The sequence below is a fragment of the Impatiens glandulifera genome, chromosome 2 (genome assembly GCF_907164915.1).
Source record: "Impatiens glandulifera chromosome 2, dImpGla2.1, whole genome shotgun sequence".
NCBI lineage: Eukaryota > Viridiplantae > Streptophyta > Magnoliopsida > Ericales > Balsaminaceae > Impatiens > Impatiens glandulifera.
In genome coordinates this window covers 67,314,275-67,326,444 of record NC_061863.1, presented here as the reverse complement: position 1 = coordinate 67,326,444, position 12,170 = coordinate 67,314,275, and the positions used below count along the sequence as shown (strand labels likewise).

General features: G+C 29.9%; 2 protein-coding genes across 2 annotated transcripts; one reads left to right on the top strand and one right to left on the bottom strand.

Moving 5' to 3' along the window:
- The first annotated feature begins 2,454 nt into the window (after window positions 1-2,454).
- LOC124927371 (protein HGH1 homolog) lies at window positions 2,455-5,777 on the top strand. The gene is made up of 9 exons (XM_047467777.1): window positions 2,455-2,574; window positions 3,738-3,860; window positions 3,988-4,185; window positions 4,362-4,437; window positions 4,575-4,720; window positions 4,826-4,939; window positions 5,097-5,228; window positions 5,319-5,432; window positions 5,537-5,777. The coding sequence occupies exons 1-9, from the start codon at window positions 2,521-2,523 to the stop codon at window positions 5,561-5,563; spliced, it is 984 nt and encodes a 327-aa protein (XP_047323733.1). The 5' UTR covers window positions 2,455-2,520; the 3' UTR covers window positions 5,564-5,777.
- Window positions 5,778-6,047: 270 nt separating this feature from the next.
- LOC124927370 (protein PHYTOCHROME KINASE SUBSTRATE 1-like) lies at window positions 6,048-7,901 on the bottom strand. The gene has a single exon (XM_047467776.1). It carries the CDS (start codon window positions 7,410-7,412, stop codon window positions 6,237-6,239), a length of 1,176 nt encoding a protein of 391 aa, XP_047323732.1. The 5' UTR covers window positions 7,413-7,901; the 3' UTR covers window positions 6,048-6,236.
- Between the last annotated feature and the right edge of the window lie 4,269 nt (window positions 7,902-12,170).

Genomic DNA, 12,170 nt, shown 5'->3' with positions numbered 1-12,170 from the left:
CCAAATTTGATAAACGCGGGACGTTTTAACATTAATATAAGTTCGACTTTTTAACTAACTAATCTATATATATATAATGATGCTTAATTTTTAAAGTGTCCGGATTGCCGGGTCGAGAGCTGTGGTTAATTTGGATACTTGGGTCGGATTGTGGGTTTACCCGTTTTTAAATTTAAAACGGTTAAAAATAAAATTAAAAATGCTAGAGGTATGTTTCGAACTTGCAACCTAACAAAACAAATACAACTCTTTAACCAACTAGGCTACAAAGACTTTATGTTTTAAATTCAACACCAAATTTGATAAACGCGGGACGTTTTAACATTAATATAAGTTCAACTTTTTAACTAACTAATATATAATAATGTTGAGTAAATGGATACTTGGGTCGGATTATGTGTTGACCCACCCATAAATTTAAAACGGATAAAAATAAAATTAAAAATATTATCCGTAATTTTTTTCACGGTTTTTTGTATCATTACTCGTGCAAATGCACGGGCTAAATGCTAGTTTTAATAAGTTTATAACTCGTTTTAATAATTTCACACGTGTTGACACATTTTTGATATGTTTAACACGTTTTTGGTACGATTAACACGTTTTGACATGTTTAACATGTTTAATACGTTTTTGACACGAAAATATATTTTTGACATATTTGATACGTTTTGACACGTTTAACATATTTTGACACATTTTTTTACAAGTTTAATATGTTTTGGCACGTTTAACACATTTTGACACATTTGACACATTTTGGCACGTTTAACACATTTTTGATATGTTTAACACGTTTTGACTCGTTTAACACACTTGTAACACATTTAATATTTTCAATCTGTTTATTTTGTTTTTTGCTTTGTCTAATATGTTTTTGACATTATTATATGTTTTTTTTTCGTTTAACATAATTTTGATTTCTTTGAAATTATTTTGATATTTTAATTACTAAATTAGTTGAAGAAATAATAGGTGATATTAATATGAATTATTTAAATAATATTTAAATCATTAATACTAAATAAAATTTTGAATATAATAAATTCGATTAATTTTTCAAAACAAATTAATTTTTAAAGAGTTTTAAGTGATATGTTAATTATGTATAGCTAAACTATAATTAATAAATATATTATTAATGAGTTTTAAAATTTTCAATTATTTTTTATTTGACTGTAATGAAGATCAATATAGTAAAAATTAAAAGAATATATTAGAGTTGGAAGATAATTAATTTATATTAGATTGATAAGAGAAAATTAAATTAAATTTATTTAATTCGGGTAATTTGAGTAACCCTAACCCAACTTAAATTAAACCCAACCAAACACAAATTAACTTACCCAAATTAATATTTTGGATTTAGGTTAGGGTTTGCGTTAACCCAAGATATGCTCACCCCTACTAAGATTTGAGTTAGTGTTAGTATTTTGTTTAATCTGATATATTGTTTAGTCGAATCAAATTTTTTGTTTTGTATTTTTATAATTTGAATAATATCTCCTTTTTTTTATGAGTAGTTTATTGTTCGTACCTGTCAATTGTCTTGGTAATTTTTTTTTTGTGCTAGATATGAAATTGTTTATATTTTGTTTAATAAATAATTTTTAAAACTGATATTTCATTAAGAACCTCTTAAAAGTATCATATCACTTGATATGTATGAGTTTTTTTTATTTTTTTATTTTAATCATATTTAGATAATCAGTTATGAAATGTCAATTTTTTTTGAGGCATATGCATTCGAATTGAGGAAAAAAACTATACATTTACTTAGCAACCCAAACGGACAAAATAAATTTTAAATTTGTTCAGAATATTTTCATAGATTTTTGGACATAGCATTACTGATTTATTCTACTTATTTTAAGTCTCACTTATCATTATGAAATTTCCCTCAAATAAATCTTGCAAACTTTGCAAACTTGTTATATTTTTAATATCATAATTCTATTCTATTATTTTGAATTTATTTTATATTATTTGCAAATTAATATTCTATATATAAATAAAGAATTATTATCTTTATATAAATAAAAATAAAAATGTATCTTCTAATATAATTTATTTTAGTGAGTTGTTTCATATATTTTAATTAATTAACAAACTAAAAATAAGTAATTCCTCTTTTTTTATTTCATTTGATTTTTTCTTGCGTATCATAATTCATAACTCTTAACTTAACATATAATATATGTAAATATATAGTGAATCTTTCTCAAAATACTTTTTAATTAATAAATATATCAAAAATCACGTCATTTGATGGAAATAATTACGATGTTAAAAGACAACAGAAAAAAGTTAAATGTCAAAAGTAATAAGAAACAAAATTTAGGGTAAAAGTTAAGTGTAGAAAATTCTATGGCTGATTTATTTTTTAGATACCAAATTATATAAATATATATTATTTATGTTTGTAACTAGCAAGTAAATCGTCTTCTGTATTCTCCTGCTATTTCCAGTTTCATTGGCCGTCGGCGCGCGACGGCAGACACACACAGAAAGGCAGGAAGGATGGCGAACGAAATGGAGGAATTGCTCGATTTCTTGTCTTCACCATCTCCGCCGGTAAGGAAGCTGCTTCTTTTACTTTATTTTTCTTCTCAAAGAATGTTTTTTTCTTTTATGAGTTTTTATTTTGAACGATTTTATTTTGCTGCAAAATCAGACGTGTTTTCTGTCTTGTGTATTGAGTACTGCTCCTATGATTCAAATACGAACTATGCGTGTAGGAATAAGGATATGGCCTACAGATGTTATGGCTTATGTTAAAGATACTGCTGATAACAAAACAAGCTTCATCATAATCAGCAAATTGAATTCAAAACTTCAGCAACTAGATAAAGATACGATTTTGAATTACACCCAATTTATAGTTTTCATCTTTAGATATTAGGTTAAATGTGTAACCTATATACATACATATTATGCTATCAAATTTATTATCCAAGATTAATAATGACTGAAACAGAGAGGCATAGGGTTTAGCACTTCTGCCCTATTCTTCTCATACTCCGTCTTCAATGTAGTTCTTTTCTAAGTACGTCACTTGAGTTCAAAACTTTTAGCAATTTGATCAAGATGAGATTGTTAGTTACTCCTAATTTGTAGCTTTTTATCTTTTGCTGTTAGGTTTAATGTGTAACCTATATAAATACACATCACGCTATCAAATTGATTATCCTGGAATAATAATGACTGAAACAGAGATTAGCACCTCTGTCCTGTTCTTCTCCTACTTATCTTCAATGGATTTATTTGCTAACTATGTCATTTGGAATCTTGGATTTTTGGATTGTGTTCTTGGTTTCTGTTGTGCATAAATAGAGGAGCGTATAAGGCATTATACACATGAGAAAAGTGATACACATATATGCAGAAATCTATTGTGAGGAATCTACATTGTAATTTCCATTGGAATAGAAAGATTGGTTTATTGGGAAGTGATTGTAAGACCTTTGTTAAGATCAACAAAATCATATTGAATTTTGATAACATTGATATATATATTTTTAAGTGAGGTTCTTTTCATTTATCCACGGTCAATGCAAAAGCCGCATTGACCGTGGGAAAAACTAAACCATATATACCAAAATCAAGACTCGTTTATGGTAAAGAAAAGAATAATCTAGTCTTACTTATTGGCTATTGCAATTGGATAAGGAAGATTTCATTGGTGATAATTACAACAGTTATAACATTGCAATCTTTGTGGTCTGAAAAAACTTCAGGTCAAGAAGGCTGCTGTTGACATTGTTCGAGATTTGACTGGTTCTGAAGAGGGCTTGCTGTCTCTTTCTGCTTACTCGAATACTGCTTTGACTTCACTTGCTAGCCTCATGTCTGAAAAGAAGGTTCTTATTTCCTAATTGATTGTTCCATTTAAACATCAAGCTCATGCCATGTTTACAATATGTTATTTTCTACAATGAATATGAATGATTCTTTGTAGATATTAACCTACTGAGCCTACTATTGCAGGAGGTATCTGAACCTGCAGCTGAAGCTCTTGTTAACCTATCACAAAACTCAGATTTGTCTGCTAAATTGGTTTCAATGGGAATGATTAAAACTGTAATGGATATATTATACAAGCCAGAGGCCTGCATTACAAGGTTGCTTGTTATGTTACTGGTTAATCTCACCCGTATAGATACTGGAATAGCTGCCTTGCTTCAGGTGCTTTTATTAATTGAGAATGATTATCCATGTCATCAGAAGTTCAATTATCTCGGAAGATCTCATATTTGTCCACGCATATCTATTTTCTGGTTTTTTTTTTCTGCACAAAGAATTGTAAATTCAGCTTGCAGTTTGCTAATTGTTTACCATTGTTTATTGTGGTCAACTGGTAGGTTGATGATGAGAAGATGCATGGCCTGTATGTTATGAAGCTTGTGAGATCATTCTGCATTTCTACAGAGAAGAATGGTTGGTATACTACTACTACTAATACACATTCTGAGTTATAGTTTCAACTGCCAAATGTGTACTGCCTTTCTCTATTAGCAAGTTTTGATCTACAATTTTATTCTTGACATGTTTCTTCTTCATCTGCAATCAATTAGGCGATCCTTTTGAACATGTTGGTTCAATACTTGTGAATATATCACAGCGGGAAGCAGGAAGGAAACTTTTAGTGGACCCCAAGCGAGGACTTCTTAAGCAAATTACTAGGCAATTTGATTCAACAAATCTGTTGAGAAAGAAAGGGGTACGTATTATTGTTCTTAGGCCTTCCACATCTGTCTTATGCTGGTTTATGTAAGGAAACTTGATATCATGCATTCATTCCTTTTGGTGTATCTCTTGGTCACAGGTTTCTGGAACAATCCGTAATTGCTGTTTTGAAGCGGATAGTCAGATACAGAATTTACTCCTTATATCAGAATTTCTCTGGCCAACTCTACTTCTTCCTGTTGCTGGAAATAAGGTGAATAAATTTGTTCTTCTTACAATAAAGATTAAACTTTTTATGTGATACTGTCAATTTTACTGTCACCCACCCTGGTTATAAAAGAAATTGAATGGCTTATTTTGCAGTAGTTTAAATTTGTGAATTCCTTTGTCTGAATCGATTTGTCTGGCAGATTTACAGTGAAGAGGATACCTCAAAGATGCCACGTGAACTTGGGATTGTGCTCTCAATTGAGCGCGAACCAGTTGATGATCCCGAAATTCGTGTTCAAGCACTGGAGGCTGTATACTTGATTGTCTTGCAGGTCAAACAGTAAAAGTTAATTTCTTTATTTATTTGGAAGAGGTCTTGAAACAGTAAATATTTATTTATTTTTACTTTTCTATAAAACTAGGACGCGGGTAGAAGAGCTTTTTGGTCAGTCAATGGGACAAGGATACTTCAGGTGGGCTATGAAGATGAGGAAGATCCTAAGGTTATGGAAGCATATGAACGAGTTGGCTCCTTGGTACTCTTACTAAATCATATCATTTGATATCTTCTTGACCAAATTCATTCCCTTTATTTAATCTACACTTTCCTGACATTCTTTGCTGGCAATATTTTGTTCAGCTGGTTGAAGGAAGCGCAGAAGACTGACTGATCAGGCATCGGGCTAGTTTCTTGACGGATAATCTCCATTCACCGAAGCCAGAAGGTATTGATAATTTTGAGGTCACTGTTTGTTTGATTTAGAACTGCTCTTTAATGTATTCTATTTGACTTTGTTTAGATAAAATATAGTGAAATTTGATGAGTTATGGGAACTGGAAAGTTGCATATTGATTAAAGGAATTTCCGAATGATTAGGCTTTGAGCTGTCATTGAAAGCCTCTCTTGCAATTTGCAATTAGATATGTATGAATTACTCACGGAATTGACATTTGATCTACCATTTCAACAATCATTCAATTCCTTATTCTCTATCTCTCTCTCACACACACATACATCCTTGGACACCGTTAATGGGTAGGGTTGAGTTGGGTCCATAGGGTACTTTCTGTCACGTTAATTGGGTCATCAATAGTTTCCTTTTTGCCTTTGAATGGATTTGTAATTCCATCATGGCTCTTTTAAGCATAAAAAAGGTAGACGTTGATGAGTTATAATAATAATTTATTACCCATTCAAGCTCGGGTAATAAGAGTATTGAACAAAGAGGTTATAACAAATAGTTATCAAATAGGCCTAAATTACTACTTATTATGCATACAGAATGCCCGCATAATGAGCAGGGTGAGACTGAGACTCTTCTTTGACGTTTCTTGAATCCTCAAATTCCGCCACCTTTTTCTCTGCTCCAATTCTCGCCGCTGACACGTAGGACTCTGACTTGTGATTCATCATGCATTCTACATGATCCATTAGGACCTAACTTTGTATTCGACCTATAAGCATCTCCAGCCACTCTAACTGCCTTGTAGTTCTTGCACCCTAATAGAATCCCAGACCGCCGCCTCTCAGTCTCCTTGGCGGGACTGTTCCTCTGTTTAGAAACCATTTTCCTCGTGTTGGAGCTAAAGGACATTGTTCTCACGTCCTCTGAATCAGATAGAGCCGAAAAATCAGCCACGCTGGCGGTTACTACACTCCATTCTACGCTAGCCTCACTTGGTGCGTATCCCCTTGGAGTGTTGATGGTGTTGGTGGTGAAGCTCTCGATCTCAAACAAATCCGAGCTGGCGTCGCTGCCTGTTTCGTCGTAGGTCCCATCAAGGCTTCTCCCAATCATGCAGGGTTCTTGTATTGAAGTACTTGGCTGGTTGTGCGTCACGATTAGGGTTGGTTTCATTGGAATTCTTCTTTCGACAGGAGAACCGAACACCTCCAGTGACTTTCTTTGCATGGTTTGTTGTTGTTGATCTTGATCTCGGTTCATGAGACAGGGATTGGTCCAGGATTTAGTATTGGAATGAGATAAATAGGAACTGGATTGAGTGGATTGATCTCTTGCAGTCGTCTTGTCGTGGATCGATTTGGAAGTCTCGTCAACTTGGACAGAGTTCTTGTCGTTGCACGAGCAGTAGTTGCATCTTAGATTAGAGATGAGGGTTTTGAGATTGTTGTACTTGTTCGTTTGGGGAGGGAGAGGAGGAGTTTGATTCTTCAATGTTGTTTGAAGCAGCACGCTGCTGCTGTTCCAGCTCGATTCCGAGTTAATGCTCGGTGTTCCAAATTGAACTTTTGGCCTCTGTTTGTTTTGGCTATATTGACCGGGTTCATGTTTGTTGGGTCCATTAATAATGGTGGAAAGGTTTGAGCTTTTCTGTTCATGATCATCAATAGCTCCATTGAAATATTTCTCAGCCTCAAAGACGTCAATTTCTCCATCTTCTGCTTTCTTCCCATCTGGATTTGGTTTTAGAACAGAGTCGGACAGGTAAGAAGTGAATGAAGCATCTCGAAGAGGAAGAGGGACAGTGTTGTTCTCAGGCATCAGTGTAGCCATGAAAGTGAATATATATGGCAGAAGAAGCAGTTCAGTTCAGTGAGAAAACTACAAAACGAAAAGGAACAACTACCCAAAAATGATGAAAAGTACTCAAAAAAGAAAGGTAGAGAATAAACACAAGGAAAAGAAACAAAAGGAGAGATCCTTTTCAAAAAGTTTGATGATGATGATATTCAGAAGAAGAAGAAGTAGAAGATGGAGAAGTGCATGCACTTGAGTTTAATTAAGGAGGGACAAGAGAGCTGGAAAGCATTGGGAAAAGAGAAAGCCAGATGTGAAAGATAGGAGGAGCTTCCGCAGAGAGAGTGCAGAACTATTAGATGTAATTTGTTTAAGTAGAGAATGAATGAATCAGTAAAACCAGAGTAGGGTAGGCCTGCCCTACAATAAGTCTGGTCTGGTCTGGTCTGATTATGGCAGTAAAAACTCCTAGGATGGAGAGGAACAAACACAGCTGAAAGTAGTGGGAATGAATCAATACTTTAGATTTAGATATTTAGTTAGCTTTTGATGATGGACCGACCACCAGACTCCAGAGCATGCATATTGATAATGAAGTGGTTCGTTCCTCAACTTGCACATGTTGTAATTACTGGTCATAAACAAATGGTTCGGGTTGATGTCAACTGTCATGTAACATGTAGATAAGAAAGTGAGAGATCGATGTCTAATTCGACCATGAAAGGTCTGATCTTTATTAATTGGGGGAGGATATGGACCTAGCTAGATTGCATTATTTAGAAAGTGAGAGAGTCATTATTCTTAATCATCCATGACACTGCAATTTGTCGCTCCTCCAACACTTGTGTCCAAAACCTATCATCATCCTCCATTAATTAGATTTCCCTTCTTACCGAGTGAGTATTGGACAGTATTCCAAATCCCCTAATCATCACACTGTTAAGAGAATAATCTAATAACTGAGGATTAGATGGTTCCTCTCAAGACAAGGGGAATGCTAGTTCTGATCATCAAGAACCCTATTTACCTATTATTTAGATGTTGTCCATTGATCTTTACTAGAAAAAAACATATTAATCTAATCTGTTTTCTTAAGTTATTTTCCATTAAAAGGTAAATCCCGAATGGATCTGTCACACATGGTTTGCTGGGTTCTTGGTCTGGGCCCTCTAGCTCTCATGTATATATATTCTTTAAATAAATAAAAGCAGCACCGTATTCTGCCATATGGTTTCGTCCTTGTAGTGGGTTCAAAAGAAATGCCATCCACCCAAATCTGCCCCAGCCTCAATAGGGGGGAGAAAAAAGAAATTCACACTAAATTCGATCATGTGCGTGGCTCATCACAAGTCATATTTAATTTTGAACACTCCAATATATCTTGATTACTATTTGATGAATATAGTTCAATCAAAGTTCTTCACATCCTTCTTAAATGGTATGAGATTTTTAATCTCATCGACGATATGATCAGATCTTGACTCTTGAAATTTTGACAGATTTAAATTTCCCATCTGAATATTTTCTTTGGGCATGATAATATATAGTAGTTTATTTTAGTGTATGTCTGTAGAAAGAGTAGTACCTTGTTTGTTCTATTTCCTTTATGAAAGGAAGAACAGGGGTAAATTACATACATACATACATACATGGGAATTAATCTTGCTATAAACCCTGCCCAAAACAAGACATCTAATAGTTGAACCCCCCACATGTATTTGAAACTTTTAAAATTGAATCAATTATTGTGAGATGTGCGCATGCATAGTGTTATAGATTTTAGCGAACGCTATCAGTTAGAAGGTCGATGAAATAGGAGACAACATTGATATGAAAACGGACACGATAGAGAAATTTACGAGACCAAATACCAAAAGTGGTAAGATAATGGGTCAGTTCTTGGTTATTGATTGAACATAGATGGATGAAGATGAGTGTGTAAATATCATATGCAAATATCCTTGCTGTACTGAAATAATACTTGTTTAGTAATTTGCGATATCGACAAATTCATTTCCCAGTTTTTCTTCACTTTTTCATCAATAATATTTTTTTTTTCAAAATCTACAATAAGAGACAGACAGGCAAACGTCAGTCTCTCTTTTATGTCAACTAATAATGCTACTATTTATTTATTAATAATTTTTTTCATGTTTAAGTTTTCCACGCTTCAATCAAATGAATAAAATAAAACTTTGTTTTCAATTGAATTTTGTCCATTAATTATCAAATAAGTCATCAAATACAATCAGTTTCAAACTGAAAATGGTATAATTTTAAATTATTTTTGTGGGGTTAAAACTCTGTGATTTTAAATTTATAATTTTAAGGTTTTATAATTTAACATGATTATATTTTATTTTAATTTTTCAATTTTGTATGATTTTCTATATATATTTACAAATACAAAATAAGTTAAGCTAGATATGTATTTGCATATATTTGTCAATTTCAATATTGAGCATTTAGACTTACTTACTATTCAAAATTGATTCATAGTTTCTTTTAGTAAACTCTATAACTTTTTTCTAATTTTTTTTTATTAATTATTTATTTATTTTTTTCTTATTTTTTATTAATTAAATAATCATTTAATTTTATTTTTTTTTATCAATTATATATTTTTTCTATCTTTTCATTTTATTTCTTTTTCCTATTTTGATCTTCTTTCTTTTTATTTTTTTTCCCTCCTTTCCAACTTTTTTTTCTCAGTTTTCTTTTATTCAAAAAAGTTTGCTCAACCAAACAAAATGAAATTAATAGTATTTATATTTAATTTATGATTTATAATTTTTTAACAGAATTAAATATTATAGTAAATATTAAATTATTTTATACATAAAAAAAATAAAAATAAAATACTTAAATAACAAAAAATTAATAATAAAAAGAAATAAATGAATTAATTAATTAATAAAAAAAGAATAAATAAAAAAATAGTGAAAGAAGATAAATAGATTAATTAATTAATAAAAAAAGAATAAATAAAAAAAATAGTAAGAGAAGATAAATAGATTAATTAATTAATAAATAAGAAGAAAAAGAAAAAAAATAATATTTAATTAATAAATATATATATAAAAAAAATAATCCCACCAAGGTAGCTCAATCGTAAGAGTCGAAAGATCAAAAGGTCACAGAGTTTAAGCAAGAGTCATAATGGTGGGAGTATCATGTTAACTCTCTCCTTTATTTAAAAACAATATTAAAATTTAAAAAATAAGTTAATAGAGTTTATTAATGAGCTGATTTTTAATAATATATATTTAAATTAATTTTTATTAATTTATACGTATAATTGAGCTAACTAACCTTCACTATATTATAAAATATTAATTAATAAGTGTTGTCAAATTTTACTTGATTTTAATATTAATTATTTTTATTAGTATAATTTAATTTTCTTAATTAAAATTACATTTACATTTTATATTACCAATCAATTTTATTTAAAATCTCTTTTATACAATCATTTCTTGGTCTGAACTCTATTAGGATAAAATATAGAGACCCATCATTAATTTAGGTGAAAGATTTATTGGACCGGATTCCAATTGGACTTGAGAACTCGATTCTACTTGGGCCAGGTTTAATTGTATTTTCTTGGTTAATAATGAAAGTACTTTTTTTTCTTTTCTTTTTTTGTTAAATAATTGCAAACATTTTTATGTATATTCATAATATTTATTTATTATAAAATAAGCATCACTAATTTTTATATTTATCAATATCATTTACTTACAAAATATAAAGTGATATTTAATAGTAATCACTTGATAAATATCCAATTATAAATTTAGGCTTCCACGTTACTCGATTCTATACTTATTTTTAACACAAATACAATAAAAAAAAATCTAACAACTCTTTCAATTATTAGTTTATATTTGTTAAACATCTTATCACAACTAAAATTCACAATTATTTATTGCACAAATAAAAATGTGACAAAGAAGTGTATTTTCCTTCAAAATTGATAACTAAACCAAAGTCAACCAAGATGGATATACAAGAAAACCAATTTACATATGCCTAATTTGATTCAGCGTTTAAACATTTCGTTGGTAATAAAAGTGAAAAGATATATAATACTAATAAATTATTATTATGATCAACTTATATGACTGAATAATAGATCATTGAATAATAGATACATACATAAATTAATCATCTAAATATTTTTTTAAAAATATTAAAAATATAGACAAAAAGGGATTTGCATATAAGAAGAGGGGTGAAGACTGAGAATTTTAAAATATTATTAAATATTTTTATATATATCTATATACTTTTTATATTATATTTATATTAAATATATTTAAAATGAATATATTTATATCATTTATTTTAAAATATTTTATTTTTTAATATTTAAAATTATATATTAATAAAAATTTATAAAAAATAATATATTAATATAATTTATTTTCAAATATATTATTTTTTAATTTAAATCATTTATTAATATTTAAAATTAATTTAATAAATATATAACATTATATATAATAATTATCATTAAATAATATTATAAATATAAAAAATAAATAAATGGTTAACTATTAAATAAACTGAAATTATATTAAAATCAAATAAATTGAGTAAGTAGATATTAATAAAATGATAATAAGCTGAATTAAAATTAGCTCATAATTGTTTCTACCAAATTAAATATAGACTATAATCCTATAAAAAGACAAACTTGGTCTACTTGAAATTGTAGGTAGATTAAAACTGATGTAAAAAAATTGTAGGTATATATATAAACCAATAGAAATTGATTTTATAACCGATGAA